This window comes from Leiobunum rupestre, chromosome 2 (assembly GCF_980474605.1).
Source record: "Leiobunum rupestre chromosome 2, qqLeiRupe1.1.hap1, whole genome shotgun sequence".
Lineage (NCBI taxonomy): Eukaryota > Metazoa > Arthropoda > Arachnida > Opiliones > Sclerosomatidae > Leiobunum > Leiobunum rupestre.
In genome coordinates this window covers 76,684,271-76,706,690 of record NC_143385.1, presented here as the reverse complement: position 1 = coordinate 76,706,690, position 22,420 = coordinate 76,684,271, and the positions used below count along the sequence as shown (strand labels likewise).

The window sequence follows — 22,420 nt, the reverse complement described above, 5'->3', positions numbered from 1 at the left end:
GAATAGAACCTCCAACGCGTTCTTTATGGAAGACCCCATCAATTTCCTTTATTCCGTTCACAATCAACGATTATCAGCGCCGCAAGTGTGAAAAGCCATGGGAGGCAGCGGAAAATATTGAAACCCTCGGAGGGCGACAGAAATACCAGAGGTTATATTCCCTTTAAAGGGCAACGCAAATGATTGGGCACAGACAGGGTGGTGGTAAAATATTATTCCAGTAATGCAAGTTCAAATGTATATATCATGGGGAATGAGTAGGATTACAACTTGCATTAATGCTGGAACCTTGGTTATAAATATTAAAAGCAATTTATAAACTATAAATATAAATATTATTAATCTCAAAATTAAGATTGCAATTCTGTACTTAAGAAATAAAATACCAAAACATAAATGAACTATATAAAGAAAATAATAATTAACTTACATCATCTTTGAACAGCCAGAGTCGAGTGTCTTCGGGCCTCAGTTTAAGTTTCATACAAAGAAAATCGTAAACCTGCTGAAGTGTAGCCATTCTGCTGAATGAGGCCAAGTAAGCAAGATAGCGTTTTGGAAAGTTAAACTGATTGGGATACACACTGGCAGTGGCACCTTGAAACAAATTATAAATGAAAGTCAAATTGCAATATAGACTGCAAAATTAAACTGGAGTAATAAAATAAGGGCCGAAAAATATTTTATTAATTAAAGGGGTAAGCAGACAAGGAAAGGACAAGCCAAAGGGGTAAACAGACAAGGACAAGACAAGCCAAAGGGGTAAACAGCTAGACAAGGACAAGACAAGCCAAAGGGGTAAACAGCTAGACAAGGACAAGACAAGCCAAAGGGGTTAACAGACAAGGACAAGATAAGTGGCCAAAAATTCATGGGGCTGCGAAACAAAATTTGAGGAACACCTATTACGGGGCAAAATAGTTTACACAGTGACTTGTTAACATTCTTTACAAACAGTGGCAGTTGCTTGATAGTTGATAACGCCTACTGCAGCTAAAAGCAGTTCTTTCATTTTGTAATCTCAGTTCTTGCACTCTAAATTTTCCTAATTGAAAAATTTATTGTAACACCTAGAGTTGAAAAACTAAAAATTTAGGAACTGAAATCACATCAGCCCTAATAATTTGGAAAAAGTTTAGTTTATAAAAAATCCTTGATGCATGTTATTAAAATGTATTCCTCAAACTAGACTAATAGCTCAAAATCAATTCATTTTCCATCAGGTGAGGGTCATAAAAACATTTCCCTTACCAAAAATAAGATGGTTTTAAGTTGATGTTAAGTTGGTTTCAAGTAGGCTCAAGTTGCCAGCATATTTCAAGAAACTAGTTAAAGGGGTAATAAGTTGGCTGGAAAATACAATTTTTTTAAGTTGGTAATTAGTTGGTTTTTAGTTGTCAGAAAATTACATTATTTTTAAGTTGGTGTTAAGTTGGCTTTAAGTTTCCTCCATTAAGCGAAATCAGAGTTCGTTTTAAGTCTACTTCTAGTTGGTATTAAGTGGTTTTAAGTTAGTTTTTTAAATGTTTTTATGGCCTCCACATGCTCCCGTGCAAACCCACCCAGCCTCGTACCTTTGAAAAGGCTGACTCAGAAAGAAATACCTACAACACACTGATCCTCTAACCATCAATGATAAAATTCATACCTTGCAACAATAAACCACATTACATATAAAATCTTTTAAAGACTTTGATGAAATGTATTTACCACTGAAATAACAAAGGTGTAAATATCCCTGAATTAGGAGTTACTAGCCTAGGAAACGTTGGATTTTGAAATAAATATATTTTGTGAATTTTAAATTTTTTATGTCGTACCAACTTAAAACCAACTTAAAACCAACTTACAAATAATATGAAACTTTCTGACCACTAAAAACCAACTAATTACCAACTTAAAGACAAAAGTATTTTCCCATCAACTTAATAACAACTTATTACCCCTTTAACTAGTTCATTGAAATACTCTGACCACTTGAGCCTACTTAAAACCAACTTAACGTCAACTAAAATGTGTATATACCAACTAAAATCCAACTTATTTTTTAGTAAGGGTATGTAGCTTAAAAGTGAATTTTTCAGTAAATTAGGTAAAAATAAAAGGTGTTGAAAAAGAAACACAGGCATATGCAAAAAAAGTTTTGTACCTCAATACCATATCAAAATAACATACTTAAAGGAAATTATCGAAAATCCAATTTATTGTGGATATTGGTACCAAAAGAAAATTGTTGCACACTTAGAATGCTATAAATAGTAGTACAGTTTGATCTCATTAATAATTACGAAGTTAAAACATGCAGGTAACACAAATTTTTATTTGATATAAGTTGAAATTCTAGACATATATTTTGATATTTATCAATTACGTATACTAGAATTTATATCCTTCAAAGGATGCAAATGAGGTCAACTATTAAAAAATAACCAAAATGCCCAACAAATATCAAAAGAATTAAGTAATAAAATACTCCAAAACAGGAAAGATATAGGAAGGTGACAACTGAAGCCATACTTTGAAATGAGTAAAATGGATGAATACCATAGGCTGAAGCCATGCTGCTGACAACTCCAGACCAACTGTTATTTGGTTGTCTATTTGGAGCATTGGTTATGTGATGCTTGAACAGTTTCAGTGTAATTGGATAGAGTTCCAATTCTGGTTGAGTTGAACTATGAGGTAGAATTACCTATAATAAAGAATGTTTTACTACAGAAATTGTTTTACCAACTAACTTCCTGCACCTGTTTGAAAACTAAAATATAATCAAATAATAAATTATATTTTCCCTAGTCTGTTGTCCTATCCAGACAAACCTAGAGGGAGGGTCGAGAATTTTCCTAAAAATTAGAGGCTAGCTTGTGGAACACAAATTCTTAGAATATCTATCTCATTAATTTCTACTATTTTAACAAGTGTAAAAATGAACACAGAGCTAATTAACTTAATAAAATGAAAATATAAGTTAAAATTATTTAATTTATTGTTAACAATATAAGATTCAAAGTATTTGCTTTCCTTGGGACATGAAAAGTTACTCATTTTTCCAAAAGACCAATATAGTGTAAATAGCCCTGTGTATCAGCAAAATATAAGTGACATACAAATAAAAAATTATGAAATAATCAAATGTAACAATATCAGATTTGATTTAAAAATGATTTATGCACAAGATTGCTCTTTCACATTTGTTATTCTATATGCATAACCATAAACTTACATGTCTAGGTAAAGCAGGAGATCCACCATACCACTGAAAAAGAGCTCTCCATATTGCTTCTGGAACTATTTCAAAATCCCGAGCCCGCATAAGTAAAGTATTTTTTTTCAATTTTCCACCTTCCGTAGTCAAAAAATTCACCTATTAATAATCAAAATTTCATTTTTAAAAATTAAAAATTATTTATCATACAGAAAAAATTAAATTTAGTTTATCAACTTACTTTGTAGATATTTGGCACTACCAGGGAAGAATTGTCAATTGATGATGGTCTTTGTGGAGGTATGGCTGTTATCTTCCTGGTAACGCCCGGGGAATGACTCGGAGTTCTTGGAAATTCTGGAGTCTAAATAAAATAATAAAACAATATACATTTATATATGCTGGTATCGTTTCTTTTCCAGTTTGCTGTTGAACAAATTTTGGAAAAGCCTTCATTAATGACGAATAAAGGCTATATCATCAAGAGGGTTGGTATAACATTAATTATAACTATAAATAATTGAGACCTAATTTGTATAATAAATTAGTATTTATTTAAGGTCAATTGCTTTTTTGCTCTTGTCAAGATATTTTTGTTGAGCTTTTAGTTTTAAAAATATTTATCATTTATTCAGGTAGAAAAGCTGCATATCAATATGAGGTATAGGTTCCCAAAAATATATGCAAAATAAAAAATACTAGTAGAAGAGCACAAGCTACTCTAAATAGCATGTACTCAGATTCAGAAAATGGCAACGCTTAGAAATTACTCAAGGTGTTCTCAAGTTAAGAGATGAAATAAAAAACCGCTTTTGATGGCATGTTAAACGTAGTAGTTTTCAAAAAGTTAGAAACAAGATAATTTTGAAAGCAAGAAAATGAAAAGTAAATTGTTGCAAAATAAAAAAATAAATAGTGTTTTGTAATATAAAACTGTGTTGCCCTATATGTGAGCAGTACAATGCAATTTATAGTGAAATTCTTCACCAATATTGCACATCACTTAGATATTCATCAAACAACTTTTATGCTCCGGTATCCATTGAAATCCGATATTCAGCTAGATATAACAAACTCAAAATTTCAGTTGATCTTTTGTTAGAATCTCTAGCTAGAATTTGGTATTTGTTATATTTACTCAAACATTGAATTTTGATGGATAGCAAAGAATAAAAGTTGTCTGATGATATCAAACCACTATGCAATTGTGGTTACTAATTTCATTATAAATTGCATTGAGACTGCTCACGTAAAGGGCCGGCCTACTGTTAGAATCTCTGGCTGAAATTTTGAATTTGGTATATCTATCGGAACATTGGATTTCAATGGACACCAAAGTATAAACGTTGTCTGATGAATAGCAAACCACTGTGGAATTGTGGTGAAGAAGTTCACTATAAATTGCATTAGACTGAAAAGTACATACCTGTAGAGATTTAAGCTGACTAACAACAGAGTCTCCAGAAGATCTTGACAAACTATCACAACCTCCATATCCAAGATATGGACTAGAACTGGTGGACGATGAAGAGGAGTTACTGTTAAGACTGGCAAGAGCATCTTCACCAAGTGTCACTATACTCGATAAAGTAACATTGCAGTTTCCATCACCGAGAGTTTGAGCTAAGCTGGAATCTACTCTTTTCTTTAATTTACTTGAACGTTTTAAACTGGAGGTACCACTGCTAGCATACAATGAGCTGGAATCACTCTAAAATTATACAACGCAGCGCCAGTTAATTGAAAAAAGTTTAAATTAAAAATAGATATTGATATTTTTTTGCATATATTCTAGAGTGTGGAAATTCATAATTTCCCAATTTTAGAAGGACAACAGAAAAATCCAACCTCAAATCTCAAAGATGGAGCCTTTATTATAAAATTTATTTATGCCAAACTGTAGAAATATATCAAGTTGGGTGATGTGATTGCCAAAAAACGCCAGATGAATGTTTATCAAATTTACATGATCTTAGGGGAGATAACAGAGCAATATGCTATAATTTTACAAGATCTAATGGTTAGCGATAAATATCAAAAATAAAACTGAGGGTGGTTTTTTCCATAACAAATCTGGTAGAACCATATATTCTTATTGTTGGGCAAGAACAGTGGTTTGCGATAGCTAGCAGTTTAGTAAATCGAATATTTTAAGTAAATAATAAAGATTTTCAGAAGCTATTTATAATTTTAAAAACCAAAAATATTGAAATACTTTCCTAAATAATAGTCCCACAACTTCAAAAAGAACTATTTATCTTCATAGTAAATTTATTAATTTATGAAATATTAAAACTACAGTAAATATTGCACCTGATAGTCAATATAGTCATTCCATGACATCCACCAGTCCATAGAAATTAGGAACCACAGTTGGCCTCCTCTTAATCCTCGTCTCTCTTCTCTCTCAAGCCAATTCCTAGAATACATTTAAAATCAGTATACATTTTTTTATCAGCTGATAAAAAAATGTGAAATGAAATTATTCTAGTAAACTTAATATTCAGTTAATTGTTTGAATAACTGCATTCTATTCAATTATAAGAGTACTAAAAATGAGTATGAACTTTTGTTTATGGTCGATCAACAAATTATTTAACATATTAGCAGATGATCTGATTTTTTTTTTTTAGTTCATACTCCCTATATATGAAAAGATGAACGTAACTAACCAAACTTTTAATTATCATATGTTAAGTTAAAAGGAGCCACCTATGGACTGCATTGTAAAGGATAATAAAATTAGCGAATAAGTCCCTTACCAAAAAATAAGTTGGTTTTTAGTTGGTATTCACATTTAAGTTGATATTAAGTTGGTTTTAAGTAGTCAGCATATTTCAGTAAACTAGTTAAGTTGGTAATAAGTTGGTTTTAAGTTGGTGGGAAAATGCCTTTTTCTTTAAGTTGGTATTTAGTTGGTTTTTAGTGGTCAGAAAATTACATATTATTTTTAAGTAAGTTTTAAGTTGGCTTTAAGTGGTCTTTATTAAGTAACATTTTAAGTAAGTTTTAAGTTGGTTTTAAGTTGTTTTTAAGTAGGTTTTTAGTTGGCATTTGTCTCAAATAGTTAAATAGTTCTTAGACTACTTATTTTTTGGTAAGGGGTAGATTAGTCCATTATGAAATTTTTAATATTTACACTTAGTTTCTCTATTCGGTGTTAAATACCCTTACCAAAAAATAAGTTGGTTTTTAGATGATATTAAGTTGGTTTCAAGTAGGCTCAAGTTGCCAGCAGTTCAAGAAACTAGTTAAAGGGGTAATAAGTTGGTTTCAAGTAGGCTCAAGTTGCCAGCATATTTCAAGAAACTACTTAAAGGGGTAATAAGTTGGTTTTAAGGTGGTTTTAAGTTGGCTGGAAAATACTTATTTTTTAAGTTGGTAATTAGTTGGTTTTTAGTAGTCAGAAAATTACACATTATTTTTAAGTTGGTTTCAAATTGGCTTTAAGTTGCCTCCATTAAGCAAAATCAGAGTTGGTTTTAAGTTGGCTTTAAGTTGCCTCCATTAAGCGAAATCAGAGTTGGTTTTAAGTCTACTTCTAGTTGGTATTAAGTGGTTTTTAAATAGGTTTTAAGTTAGTATTTAGTTGGTATTTGTCTCAAATACCAACTTAATACCAACTTAAAACCAAGTTTAGGTAGTTTTTAGACAACTTATTTTTTGGTAAGGGATAGTCGCAAGCCAGATTTCCCGCACGGTACTGACGAGTCCCAAATAGGACGAAACCGGCCTACCGTTGGAATTTCTGGCTATTTTGTTTAATTTAATTTTTCACTCAAAGATCTATTTGGTTCAAGTTCAAATTCAAATTTATTTAGTTTTTCAAATTAATTACATATGTTTTGTAGGGCTAAGTCATTGTTTGACTTGGTCCGAGTTTCGAGTCTTTTTGTTTGCCCTTACCAAAAACTAAGTTGGTTTTTAGTTGGTATTTAGTTGGTATTCACATTTAAGTTGATATTAAGTTGGTTTTAAGTAGTCAGCATATTTCAGTAAACTAGTTAAGTTGGTAATAAGTTGGTTTTAAGTTGGTGGGAAAATGCCTTTTTCTTTAAGTTGGTATTTAGTTGGTTTTTAGTGGTCAGAAAATTACATATTATTTTTAAGTTGGTTTTAAGTGGTCTTTATTAAGTAACATTTTAAGTAAGTTTTTAGTTGGTGTTAAGTTGTTTTTAAGTAGGTTTTTAGTTGGTATTTGTCTCAAATACAAACTTAAAACCAACTCAAATAGTTCTTAGACCACTTATTTTTTGGTAAGGGATGCTTGAAGACTTATCGGTACGAGCTATTACTAAGTTTTTAAAATTCTTCAAATTTGTTTAGGGTTTAGCTTTATTATCCCTTTTCATAATGGACTAATCTACTTATAAGCTAATTTTATCATCCTTTTAATTATCATGGCATAATACTAAATCCTTGAACAATATTCCTTTTATAAAAAAATTTTATTTAGAAAAATACATCCTAAACTTGATAAAAAAATAATAAATGAAGATAAAATGAATAAATACTACTAATGAAGGGAATAAATATGAAACAGGAAAATGACGAATGCTCCACAAAAATGGTAAATATTTTAAAATCAGATAAGAATTTGCATTTGGTTCAAAACCAACGCACTACATCCAAAATGGTGAAAATGTATTGGGACACAAATTAGTGATCGTACGGGGCGACATTTGAAGTAGGGTTTAATAAATACGGAGGATAAAACATAATGTGTTTATTTAAAACTATAATTTAACATAACGAATAAATTAATAAATATTAAGTATTAACTAATTACAACCATACTCGAGGGAGAGGGAGTGCAATGACCCAACTGCATCAAACGTAAGCTAGTCTAAAACTGGGGTCAACTACGCATGCTACGCGATAACAAAAACCGCGCCAAATATGACGTCATCAATTTGGATGGCGGCCAATTTAAATAGACCGTGAACGTCATTAAACAACTTTATGACAAAGCTAATATTTAATTTTACCTCATCTTTTCACTCCCCCTCTTTGGCAGATAATGTTTAACGACGTAATTGTAACATTTTTAAACAGCTCATAAAACATGTCTTATTTAAAGTTTTGGTTAATATATCCGCGACATTATTAATAGATTTTACATATTTTAAATCAAATGTTTTCTTTTCTATATTTTCCCAAACAAAATGAAACTTTATATCTATATGCTTTGTACGTTGATTCTCTATATTATTTCTAGAGAGGGCAATAGCGGCTTGGTTATCACAGTTAACTAAAGGCTTATTAAAGTTTACATTAAATTGTTCAATTTCATGCAATATCGGTTGGAGCCACAACAGTTCTTTGATTGCTTCAGTTAAACCCACGTATTCAGCCTCAGCCGTTGATAGCGCTACTGACTTTTGTTTAAATGACCTCCATGAAACCGGCGTTGAACCCAGGAAAGTAACGTAGCCACAGTGGGAACGTCTAGTATTCGTATCAGCTCCCCAGTCGCTATCGCTATAGATGACTAGTTGCGGACTTTCACTGCGTTGATAAACCAGTCCATACTCGGCTGTTGTTAGTACATACTGCATCAATTTGCGGAGTCGAATCCAGTGATTATACCCCGGATTACAATTAAACTGTGACAGGGCAATTACGCTGTATAAAATGTCCGGTCGAGTTCGTTGGGCAACGAACAGAAGACAGCCAATCATCGCTTGGTATGGTACGTCTCTCATCTGATCTTTGTCGTCGTCCGAAACTGGACAGTCGGCTTTGGTAAATGTTATACCCTGCACCATTGGTAGATTAACGGACTTCTCCACTTGTACTTTAAAACGTTTCCCAAGTTCTTCTATATAGTTCGTCTGTTGTAACTTCAAAGTTCCATCTTCTCGGAAGTCAAATATCACTCCCAACAAACTTCGTATAGGACCAAGCATTTTAATTTTATATTTCGTGGATAAAATATCGGCAACTTCCTGTATTAGACTTTTATCCCTGGCTAGGACTACTAGGTCATCCACGTATACGAGCACAATTACTTTTAAAGGTATATAGTATACACAATTGGTTCCTATCAGCTTTGAAAAACCCAAATCCCTGAAGCTTTGATCCAGTTCCTTAAACCACTGTCTCCCGCTCTGGGGTAATCCATACAGTGCCTTTTGTAACCGCAAACAGTATTTGCTCGGATCCTTCTTGATGTATCCCGGGACCTGCTTCATGTACACTCTATCGTCAAGACTGCCGTATAAGTATGCATTGGTAACGTCTAAATGGTAATGTGCCCAGCCCAGACTCATTACGAATAAAGAGATAAATAGTCTTATTAGCGAGAAGTTGACTACTGGAGAAAATGCGTCGTCATAGTCTTTTCCTTCAACTTGTCCATAACCCTGTGCTACGATTCTCGCTTTATATCTGGTGATATTTCCTGCTGGATCCTTCTTCAGTGCATATACCCAACGGCAACCTATAATCTTCTCATTGGGTCTTTCAACTACTGTCGCTACCTGTCTCTCCTCCAGAACGCTCATCTCCTGATCCATAGCCCATTGCCAATTTGCCTTTTGTGGCGACTTAATAGCCTCGTCATAATTTGCAGGGATAACCACTTCAGTACAATTTGCCTCAAAAACTTCTGAGATGTCTGTAGAAGATATGCCCGAGACTAACGTTGCTGCTGGAGTTTTCTTCGAAAAGTCAAATAAATTTAAATCGTAATCCAAATTATTTTCCTGCATGTATCTAACGACTTCCGGCTTTGACCGCATCTGCTTTCCATCAGGATCGTAGAAATAAATATCTCTTTGCCCCGCTGTAGCTCCGGACTTCCGTACTCTGATTTCTCTCAACCACCCATCTGGTAATCCAGGACATGTCTGTCGTCCCGTTGGTACTTGGGGCTCATTTACACCCTCTGTATTTTCGGTGGCATCCACGACCCTTACAGGCTCATCAACAATTTTGTCAACAGACTGCTTCAGAATGGATTCAGTTATTTCATCTGGCCAAAATACAATATCCCCATCTTCTCTACGGGCTTGTCTGACAACATCAGCTCCTATTTTCTTTTCCACGACTGAGACATGTTTCGACTCTATTACATCTCCATCCTCTGGAAACCACACACGATACCCTATCGTATGCACGGCGTACCCAACAATCACTCCTGGTTTCGCCCTTCTCTGAAATTTATTCTTCCTCCGTTGAGGTGGGATATGGACAAATCCCAGACATCCAATACGCCTCAGAAACCTCACACTGGGCTTCTTGTTTATCCAGAGTTCCAGCGGGACTTTATTGCCAAGCTTCGAATGTTTCAATCGATTTTTAAGGAATGTAGCTGTACGTACTAATTCTGCCCACAGGTTATAAGGTAATTCTGCATCTTCCATCATAGCTCTGACGGTATTCAACAGCGTCCTATTTGTTCGTTCGGCCGTACCATTCATTTGGGGCGAATATGTATTTGTACGTTGGTGTCTAATTCCTGCTTCTTTACAATATGTAGTAAACCGATCTGACAGGTACTCCAACCCATTATCCGTTCGCAACGCTCTTATTTTCCTTCCTGATTGTTTCTCAACTTCTGCTCGGTATTCCTTGAAACGTTGGAAAGCCTCACTCTTGTGGGACATTGTATACACCTTCGTATAACGGCTCTTATCATCTATAAACGTGATAAAGTACCTCGCGCCGCCAAGTGACTCAACTGGAGCTGGACCCCAAATATCTGAATGTACAAGATCCAAGAGCTCTTTGCTTCTGATGTCTTTAATTGACGGATATGTATTTCGAGTACTTTTAGCCAGCTTGCAAGGCACACAGAGCTCGAGCTCACCTCGTGGTAAATCCAAACCTCGTACCATGTCATGCGCAGCCATATATTTAAGATCTTCCTCGTTCAAGTGACCCATCCGCCTGTGCCAGAGGCCTACCCCGCTAAAATTATCTTCCTGATTTGTCTTGGCTACATGATTTTGAGGAACGTCGTTAGTAGTAGATATATTTTCTATGACATGAGCTTTCACCGTATACAAATTTTCCTCCGCTAATGGCGCTTCAAACGCTATTTTACCATCCGGGAAATAAACGGTATACTTTGACTTCTCTATAACAGACTTATGACCTGCTTGATCGATCAATCGACCTGATATCAGATTACGTCTCATTCCCGGCGCATGCATTACTCCTCTCAACCTGAACATGTTCTTAACTCCATCATCGATCCTGATCCATATATCTCCACGCCCAAAAACACATGACTTTCCTTCTCCCATTGTCGCTTCAGTTGAAAATTCTGAATACGTGCAGAACCAGTCTTGATTACTGCAAAAGTGATGTGTAGCGGCTGTGTCAAAAATCCAAACGTCTGGATGGGCCTCGGCTGTGACAAGTGCCGATGCGATGAATGCACCTCTTCTACCACCTCTTCCTCGAGAGTTGCTACCACCTCTTCGCTCATTTCCATTAGATTCTCTTGATTTATTATGCCTGCAGTCTACTGCCCGATGTCCCCAAATGTGGCAGTTATTACACCTCCCTTGAAATTGACTGCTACGACCTCTTGAGTTGAAACTTCGATTTATATGCGTCGAAAATGCATTTGATCCTTGATTCTCTGAAGATCGTTGTAGCTGTTGACGCCCATATTCCGCAAGAAGTTGACTCTTTATCATCTCTGGTTTAAATTGAGAATCATCATATCCATAAATTATCGACACCAGACTTTGATAAGACTCCGGAAGAGATCCTATTAACTGATAGGCAACTGTCTTGTCTGCAACTGGCTCACCAGCTTCATCTAATTGTCGCTTTGCGTAATAAACCCGTCCAATAAACTTGATCATATCTTCACCCGGTTGATAATCAATACTGTGAAATTCCCGAAGTAATGTATTAATTCTTGCTCTAGTAGTTGGTTGGAAAGCTGTCTGTAATGTCTTCCATATTTCAGTAGGAGTCTTCTGCCCTTCAATGATGCACCTTAAGTCTTCTGATAAACTCATTGCAATTGTGGTATAGGCTTGGGTTACTCTTTGCTTATACGCCTTCTTAATATCTTCGGATTTCTCTCTATCAGGGGCCTTTTCCTCTTCTGATACTATCTCCCATAATCCGCGATTTTGTAATATTAACTCCATTTCGTACCTCCAGCTTCTATAATTGGTTGTAGTAAGCCTTGTTGTGACTTGTCCCATAACCATTATTCCAGATCCACTCTCCGCCATTTTGTTCAACTTGGTATTCACAACGTGACTAAGCCTTGTCTCTCACCTCCGTAATGCAGCTTCAAGTTTCATTTGTCCCCAGCAGTGATGCCAATTGAAGTAGGGTTTAATAAATACGGAGGATAAAACATAATGTGTTTATTTAAAACTATAATTTAACATAACGAATAAATTAATAAATATTAAGTATTAACTAATTACAACCATACTCGAGGGAGAGGGAGTGCAATGACCCAACTGCATCAAACGTAAGCTAGTCTAAAACTGGGGTCAACTACGCATGCTACGCGATAACAAAAACCGCGCCAAATATGACGTCATCAATTTGGATGGCGGCCAATTTAAATAGACCGTGAACGTCATTAAACAACTTTATGACAAAGCTAATATTTAATTTTACCTCATCTTTTCACGAATGCTCCACAAAAATGGTAAATATTTTAAAATCAGATAAGAATTTGTATTTGGTTCAAAACCAACGCACTACATCCAAAATGGTGAAAATGTATTGGGACACAAATTAGTGATCGTACGGGGCGACATTTGAATCGTAGTCGGGGTTGAGGAGAGAAAAAAACTCAAAAACCCGGGTCGAGTAAGGGTTTTTTCGAATTTTTATTTTTAACATTTCCTTACTACAAAAGTGACCAAACTCGTTCAAAAGTAGCACATCTATTTAAAAGTAAAAGTAAAACCAAAAACGAAATCAAAACAACAGCGAACCTGGAAAGTGTGACACGACCTTTGTAACTTCGAATGAGAGAAGTGGCTGAGAGAATAGGATGGCTTGCCCCCTACTTCCCCATATTGGTGGTAGCTAAGCGCTCGCTCAGGCGTTTTTTCAATTTTTTTTTATTTGGAAAACCAGACCAAAAAAAGCCCCCCCCCCCCCCCCAACCAAAAAATTTAACAACCTGACCCAAGTAGAGTCAGGTTCGGGGTTGGGGTTCCAGTACGATCACTAACACAAATTACTTAAAAGTAAAATAATTCATTGGAATTCACCTGACAATATCACCTTCATCTTCTTTAGTAGTAGGTTTCAAGCCAAAAACCACATGGCATACCTGAAAATTCCAAATTGTTATTGATTGAACCATTTGAAAAAATCAAAATTTAACTGATTTTAATGGTAAATATAATGAGGGATCTTATTCTATCACCCACCGACAGGGCATTTAAATTAACAAATTTGTAAATTTAAACACTTCAGCCTTCAATACAAAACATTTATGGTGCTTTTAGCATAATCCAACTTCGAGCACCTCACTTATTGGATGTGGAATAAAGTCAAGACTGAAGACTTAGCAGTTATTTTTAACGTATTTTAATATCAAGAACCAATTATGAAAGCTATTGTTATTTAGTACAGAAATTGCAACTTAAATACATAAATTCAGTATCAAAGTAAAAAAAATAAAACAAATTTCTTACCTGAAATAGTACATTGAGTAAATCTAATGGTAGAGTTTGTCCCACAGACCACACTAGATATTCATCCAGTGATATTGTGTTGTCCTTAATAAAAAACATCAAATTTAAAACAATTGAACCTCTACTAGAATAGAAATGGTGCTTCCATATCTTCATAATTGGAAGAAGCATCAGAAAAATAAATTTAATTACAAAAACTTGGTTACTAGTTTTACTGAAAATCACTTAGTTGAATGATACAAATGTGTGCGAAAAAAGTTGCTCTAAAGATTTTGGTTTTAGTTCATTACAGTATTATAACAATACATTTTAAAATGGTTTTGAATGTCATTTAATTTTACGGTAATGATGGGCTTAAAAAATAAGTTGGATTTCAGTTTGTATTTAGTTTGTATACACATTATTAGTTGATATTGAGTTGGTATTAAGTAGGCTCAAGTTGTCAGCATATTTCAAGTTACTATTAAAGGGGTAATAAGTTGTTATTCAGTTGGTAGGGAAATACTGCTTTTGCTAAGTTTATAATTAATTGGTTTTTAGTAGTCAGGAAATTACATAATATTTTTAAGTTGGTTTTAAGATGTTTCCCTAGTAGGATTTAAGTTGCTTTTAAGTAGTTAAATGTAAATGTTGATTCTGGTTTAGTTGGAAATAAGTTGATTAATAAAGAGGATTTAAGTTATTTTTAAGTAGGCATTTGTCCCAAATACAAACTGAAAACCAAGTTGAAATACAAGTTGTCCTAAGTGGTTTTTAGCCAACTTATTTTTTGGTAAGGGATAATAAGAGAAAACATACCTTGTTAGTGTCATAGTTTCCAAATAAATTATCTACTATTTCCTCAATTTGACTACTGTAATTGATACTCTAAAAGAAAAAAACAAAATACTGTAGAAAAGTTAAGATGGCATTAGTGGAAGGCCAGGGAGGTCAGGAAATGAATGCTGGTGGAAACTAATTTTGTTTTATAAATGTGTGGCTGGCATACAGAGTTTAAACTTACCTCATTTTTAAAACAACTCTCGCTTCGAACATGAAGCAATGCCAGCACCATTGAATACGCTTCATTTTTACATAGTGAGCCATCTTGATCCTGATCAAATATTTTGAAGCAAACTAAAAAAAATTGTTATTAATAAAATTACATATTGAAAATGTAAATAACAAGTTAATTAAATCTAGGATTTGTATATTGCGCAGGTACTACAAATTACGATGGGAAAACTTGTTCTGGAAGTAAAAAGGACTTCAGCTAAATATGTACATACTCATTTACTGAACTTTCCCTGACACAAAAAGAAAAGTCCATATTGTCATGTCATGGAATGTATCCATTTTACATAAAAGAAATGTTTAAAAAAGTTAACTTTATTCAACTCCATACCACTAGAGCTTCAGACAGAAATATGTTTATTCATACTAAAACATCAAACAACAGTCAAATGAGTATTGCTTATCGTGGTTCGATTCTTTGGAATGCACTACCTGCTGGTCTTAAGACTCTTACTATTCTCTGACAACTTATTTTTTGGTAAGGGTAGTGTTTCAAAGTTGTAAATTTTTTTAATATTTACACCAAATTTTGAAACTATCTTAGCGAAATTCCTATGTCACAATTTCTACGCTATGATATTAAGAAAAACTTACATTTATGGCGTTCCACAAGTGGGCCTTTGCAGCAAGCGCTAATGCCGCATGCCATCTCTTTAAAATCAATATGACCATCTCTGTTTTCATCAAATGCATTGAAAAAACCTAAAATAAGCATTTATCATGACCAAAATGTTAATAGGGTTTAAAATCAATATTCATTATAAGTAAACCGTAATAAAATAAAAAAATTAACTAAAAATTTTTAATCATTCTATTTGATAGAAGCAAGAATCCATATAAATATAGTATTTTGACACAAAGCTTCATAAAACTGCGAAATCAGTGCTCTCACTTATAATTGTCTATTAAACGGGTATGGATTTCATTTAGTCACAACCAGAAAAATGGACAGCGTATATATTTGGGAAACAGTTAGTTTAAGATACTTCAATACACTTTCTCATTTAAGTTATCTCAAAATTTAAAATGATACATACAAAAATGGTCTAGTTTTACACTAACATATTTAGTTAGTGAAAATGTGAAACATTTATGAATTCTTTTCAACGTACTGATCCAATTGTTATACAAAATTTTAGTTCTATTTAGTTTTAAAATTATATTTGTTACCAAAAACTATGGCAGCACCACCTAACCATATGGTGCTGAAATATATTTTGGTGATACAAAAAATTGGCAACATAACTTTGTGTTTATTTTAAATTAGATATTTAAATGTTTAGTATAGAAAGTTCCTTAACAGTTTTTTTTTATAAACTGGCATTAAGAATTCCAGATAGATTGGAAACTTGATATCTCTAAAATGAGGGGTCCGTCACTTCGAGGAATCGTGTACGAGATTCTGAATCAAGGAATCAGAAATCAAGATTCTGCTAAGATTTCACCATGATTCCTTAATAAACTGTGATTCTATTTTGATTCCGCGATTCCCCTCTTGATTCTTGCTCTGTAAGGACTTTGCTGTACTTTGCATAGGTTATTATAAATGTCGTCTGCAAAGTCAATGCAGACAATCTAGCAGACTAATGTCATCTGCTAAATATAACAGACAATATAGCAGACGAATTTCGTCTGCAAACCAAAACTAAAACTTTGTTTGTTGTGTCATGTTCTTTTTGAGAGAGAGAGAGATGTATATTTTGCTATACTAACTTTAGGTATTCATTAAATTTCATTTCAAGATGTCTAGACTATTTACTAATTGCCATTAATCCCCCACATGTTTAACTCCGCAATTCTTGTTCGATTCCGCGATTCTCGAAACAAATCTAGCTGCCCAAATCTTATAGAACATTGTGTGTTACAAGGCAAATGACCAGTTAAAAATTGTCTAGGTCAGTTTAAAATTTAAATCGAAAAGGGTCAGTCGAGGGGTCCGTGGTTCACCGGACAATTAAATAAAAAGGGTCCCACTGGTGTTTGAAAAATCCAGCCCAAAAATCGAGTAGCAGGTGCTTTTCATCCCCTACATCATAGTTTCTAAATATTGAACGCTTTAAGATTAAATATTGAACGCTTTAATATTATATAATATAATAGTTAGTGTAGGGAGCTGTTGGCTCGCGTGGCATGAAGGGCTTGCCACCCCCCTCATACACATTGTAACCCAACTACCTGAATTGAATTCTTTAAAAGTCGCTCGATGACTTAGGCCTAAGGTGGTGCCTTGGGTATTAGCCTAGCTAATAATTATTATTATTATTATTATAATTATTATATATTTAATGCTTTAAGATTATAGTTTTGCACAGGAAATTGTAGTAATTCAAAGGCCGGCCAGTGGGGCCTTTAATTCAAATTGATCTATGGATACATATTATAGATCAGTTCATGTATTTCAGGCCACTATTTCAGGGCACAGGGTCGATGGCTTGGTCGATGGTCACTGCCACTTACTAGTTCACTTTCAAGAATTGCTTATTTGCCACCCTGTAAAGGGGCTCACTATATTTTCCGTCTACTTGAGATTCGAATGGCCTTCTAAGTTCCAAATTCGAGCCGTCCAAATTAATCAATTGTAATACGCGCGAGAATACCCAGAGATAATACAGAGGCTTAGTGATCGTACGGGGTGACATTTAAGTCGGGGAGAGAAAAAACCCCAAAAAACCGGTCGGGTCGGGGGTTTTTTGGAATTTTTATTTTGAAGCGTTTTCTAACTACAAAAGTGACAAAAATCATTCAAAAGTGTCACATCTATTTAAAAGAAAAACGAAAAACGAAATCAAAACAACGGCGAACAAGAGGCGAGTGTGACGCGACTTTTGTACCTTCAAACCAGAGAAGTGGCTGAGATAATAGGTGTTTTCATAAAATCTACATCAAAGAACTGCCTAGGAGGTGATATACTCTAGGAAGGGACATTGAACTGTCTGTAGTCTTTGGTTTTTATTGATTTTTGGGAAACATGTCAGCCAGCTTGACATACATTCATGCGAGTCGCGCCGAAGGTTTTTCGAACTGGAACGAACTGAACTGAACTCCCATCAAAGACTGAGTGGCAATTTGTGTTGTGGGGGGGAACAACATTTTATGAAAACTCCTATAGGCTGGCTCCTTCCCCGTTTTGGTTGTAGCTAAGCTCTCGCTCAGGGTTTTTTCGTTTTATTTGGATTTGGAATAAAATAAAAAATAAACCCCGACCCAAAAAATTTAATAGCCCAGTCCGTGTCGGGTTGATAGAAACATATATTTCAAAAGCCCTTGCATAGAGTTTAAAATTTTGGAAAGCAAGAAAATACATTTTCCGTTGAATTTCCCGCTGAAGCCTCTACAAGGTTAATTAACGTTGACACGCGCAACTTCACGTTCTACATATGTTAGACAATTAGGCTGCGTTCGGGAACTACTGTTGATAGAAAATCAAATCGAATTTAGAAATCATCGCGAACTAAAAATGCGACAACCTTATTCGGAATACCGTTATAAGACCGTTATAAAAAGTGGGATGAAGCCAAACCTTCGCTAGCGGAGCTGTCTTAAGCACAGGTACAGTGAATAGAAATATATCTATGCGATAAGTTAATCAAAACCTTTTAAATAAAATAAAATGTACAAACAGCACAATATATAAAGAGTTATAAAATATAATCTAAGGAACTTAGTAAGCCAAAATACGGCATAATGCTACCTTATTACATTTTTGGATAACGCAGGATACCCAACAAGATAAAAACTGTTTAGACAAAAGTAAAAAAATATTATATTTACATTAACCAAACGTTTTTCCACCGCAGTTACAAGCAGTAGAACAATAATACTAACATTTCTATATTCCCCAAAGTTCCCTAACACGGCCCTGACTGCTAGCTTAAAGCGAGTGAATAATTAGTACTTACTGTGATGTCATATCGGTCTCTATAATACTCTATATGTTGCTGCATATTTGTAATATTTTACGTATATTTACATAAACATAAACGAAAATTTAACAAAGTTTGTTGGTTATATTATAAAGCACCGATATCTACCTCTATTTTTAGCGTTCCACTGTTCCCCCTATTTTTAAATTTGAGTCTGAAAATGAGACTGACCCGGTTAAGGTTAAAGTACACGGCTTTGTCCAGAACTTTCCAAGCCTCGATCTGGATAGGTGTTGACGTGAATTGCGTTAATGAGAAATTATATTTTTGCTTTGGAAATAGAAAGGTTTATTAAATTTGGTATTATCCTTGGATTTCAGCTGATTTGTTTTAAACTAAAGTCAGTCTTAGACCTTAAATCAGTATATTCAACTCGAAGTATATTTTTTTTACTTAGGAGTAAAATAAATTAAATCAGTAGTGTTAACATAGATATACGTTCCCATGTCTAAAAAAAATCCGAGTGTACTTGATTGGATAAATAAAGCCAAATTAAACTCAAGTCAAAGCTCTTCAGCCTCTTCTAAAGAAAACATCGATTCCTGCGCATCAAATGACGCAATTGGGTTTGAAATATCACAGGCTCCAGAAACTACGGACTGACGATGTTGATTCTGGCACTTTGGATTATACAAGTACAACGCCTCAACCTTCGACAAGCTCAGACCAGGAAGCACACGTACACCAAAGTCTCACCGAGAAATGTAATCCAGATGAAAAATTTTCATTTCCTAAAAATAATTCTAATAGGTCATGCCATAGTAGTTGGTTTAAAACTTTTCAATGGCTTCATTATGATACACGTCGTGATGCAGTCCTCTGTTTTATTTGCGCGCAAGAAAAAAGAGGTAAGCGCGCAAATGAAAGCGTAGAACTAACTTTTCTCAACACCGGATTTAAAAATTGGAAAAAAGCCACAGAGAAGTTTAAAAAGCACGAGAAAAGTTTGTATCATTTAAATTGCGTAAAAGCGTCTACGACGGTATCTGTGGCTCAACTCATTAGTCGGCACTCCAAAGAACAACAACTCTCAAACAGGAAAATTCTCAAAACCATAGTTAGTTCATTGCATTACTTAGCTAGAACTGGTCAAGCTTTAAGGGGGCACTTAAATGAATCTGGGAACTTGCACAAACTTCTACTTGAACGAGCTGAGGATGTTACCGGCTTAAAACATTGGATAGAAAAACGAGACAATTGGCTAAGTGCGGATATACAGAACGAAATATTGGAATGTATGGCATTACGCATCCAGAGGGGCGTCCTTGCAAAAATCAAGAAGAGTCCATTTTATTCTATCATTGCTGATGGAACAACCGATATTTCTGGAAAGGAGCAGTTTCCCTTACCAAAAAATAAGTTGGCTAAAAACCACTTAGGACAACTTGTATATCAACTTGGTTTTTAGTTTGTATTTGGGACAAATGCCTACTTAAAAATAACTTAAATCTTCTTTATTAATCAACTTATTTCCAACTAAACCAGAATCAACATTTACACTTAACTACTTAAAAGCAACTTAAATCCTACTAGGGAAACATTTAAAAACCAACTTAAAAATATTATGTAATTTCCTGACTACTAAAAACCAACTATTATAAACTTAGCAAAAGCAGTATTTTCCTACCAACTGAATAACAACTTATTACCCCTTTAATAGTAGCTTGAAATATGCTGACAACTTGAGCCTACTTAATACCAACTCAATATCAACTAATAATGCGTATACCAACTAAATACAAACCGAAATCCAACTTATTTTTTGGTAAGGGTTACCTTGTGCATTCGTTATACCGATCCGGAAACTCTACAATCGTACGAAGATTTCATTGGAATGTACAATTCACCCGACTCTAAAGCCGCCACTCTGTTCACTGTAGTAAATGATATGCTACTTCGAATTGGTCTCAGTTTTGAAAATTTAATAGGACTCTGTTTTGATGGTGCGGCAAATATGTCTGGCTCTATCAATGGCCTGAAAGTTAAAATTGAACAGTTGCAGCTAAAGTCTATGTATGTGCACTGCTCCAACCACGCCCTAGATTTGGTCTTGCAAGAATGTGGGAGAAAGTGCGAAATGGTTAATGATACGCTAACTGCCGTTAAGGACGTGTCCAACATTATTTTGGAGTCTTCAAAGCGAAAAACGTTATATGCCAACATCGTAACAGCGGCAACATCACCAGAAGAAGAAATACCAAGTGCAAAAAGTCTTCTCCCATTGTGTCCCACCCGATGGACTGTACGGTCTTCGTCAATGAAAAGGTTTCTTCAAAACTACGAGAGAGTTCTGAAAACCGTTTCGGAGATATTGAGCGACAAAAACGCGGTAAGTGATAATAGAAGACCGGTTTTAAAAGGGTACGAAAGAAAACTAAATCAGTTTGAGACGGTTTTCGCATTGCGGGCCTCTTTTTCTACCTTCACTCCTTGCGAAATTTTAGATAAGACACTACAAAAGATAGATATCACCGGTTCGGGTGCTAAACAAGCATCTGACGTTTTAAACAAGACTATTGCCGATATTCGTTCCGATAAAGTTTTTGAAGAAATTTGGAGCGAAACTGAAATTACGGCAGAAAAATTGCAACTTAAAAGCCCGAAAGAGCCTAGAAAAAAAAAGATACCTAGGCGTTATGAACAAACAGCCAACCCATCCACCGCAGCATCACTAAGCCCAAAAGACAATATGAGAAAAGAATACTTCGGTATGTTAGATTACGTCATTTCCGAATTAAACCGGCGTTTTTCTCAACCCGGAATCGATCGAGTAATTTTACTTGAAAGTATATTATTAGAAGCCTCCAAAGGAAACGTTCCTTCTAAAGAAAATGTCAATGAGATACTGGGCGTCTGTAATTCAGATTTTCAAGTCGATCTTTTACACGCTCAGTTGATGATGTTGTCAGCGATAACGAAAGAATTAAATATTACTGTAAGGCTTTTGCTGTACTTTGCATAGGATATTGTAAATGTCGTCTGCAGACTAATGTTGTCTGCTAAACATAACAGACAATATAGCAGACGAATTTCGTCTGCAAACCAAAACTAAAACTTTACTTGTTGTGTCATGTTCTTTTGAGAGAGATATGTATATTTTGACATTCTAACTTTTGGTCTTCATTAAACTTAATTATATTTCATTTAAAGATGTCTAGATTATTTACTAATTGCCTTTAATCAACTAGTTGACACGTTCAGAAACTATGAAACAGCGGTTTTCTCTTTACTTGGTGAAGTGGTTAAACTAATTTGCTTGGTAAAAACCGTACCTGCCTCAGCTGCTGGCGGTGAAAGATCCTTTAGCGCCTTAGGCGTGTTAAAACGTATCTTCGGTCAACAATGACCCAGAAACGGTTAACACATTAATTGATTATCCATGTGCATAAGTCAGTGGAACTAAATCTAGATGAAGTCGTTGCGGAGTTTGACGAAAAAACACCCGAAAGAAAAGGAGTATTTGGAGATAACGTTGAACACCAAATTTTTATACTGAATACTGTAAATATTATTCTAACATTTTAAGTAAAATAAAAATAAAAATCGTATTGTATAGTTGTTATTCTTTTTCGCATTTTTTGGCACCTCTCTCCCTCTCAGCT

The 22,420-nt window shown here is 34.6% G+C and overlaps 1 protein-coding gene across 7 annotated transcripts in view; it reads right to left on the bottom strand.

The window, feature by feature from the left end:
- Usp32 (Ubiquitin specific protease 32) overlaps window positions 1-22,420 on the bottom strand; it is a 73,301-nt gene that overhangs the window by 28,920 nt on the left and 21,961 nt on the right. For 6 of the 7 annotated variants that reach the window (XM_090166395.1, XM_090166397.1, XM_090166398.1 and 3 more), the window contains exons 7-17: window positions 15,490-15,597; window positions 14,846-14,958; window positions 14,641-14,709; window positions 13,843-13,926; window positions 13,414-13,475; window positions 5,519-5,624; window positions 4,632-4,916; window positions 3,447-3,569; window positions 3,224-3,364; window positions 2,518-2,692; window positions 431-597 (exon numbers count right to left, since the gene is read on the bottom strand). In XM_090166395.1, coding sequence (XP_090022521.1) covers window positions 431-597; window positions 2,518-2,692; window positions 3,224-3,364; window positions 3,447-3,569; window positions 4,632-4,916; window positions 5,519-5,624; window positions 13,414-13,475; window positions 13,843-13,926; window positions 14,641-14,709; window positions 14,846-14,958; window positions 15,490-15,597 — 1,433 coding nt within the window. The remainder of the gene's footprint in view (window positions 1-430; window positions 598-2,517; window positions 2,693-3,223; window positions 3,365-3,446; window positions 3,570-4,631; window positions 4,917-5,518; window positions 5,625-13,413; window positions 13,476-13,842; window positions 13,927-14,640; window positions 14,710-14,845; window positions 14,959-15,489; window positions 15,598-22,420) is intronic. The other variant, XM_090166400.1, reaches the window with a different exon arrangement.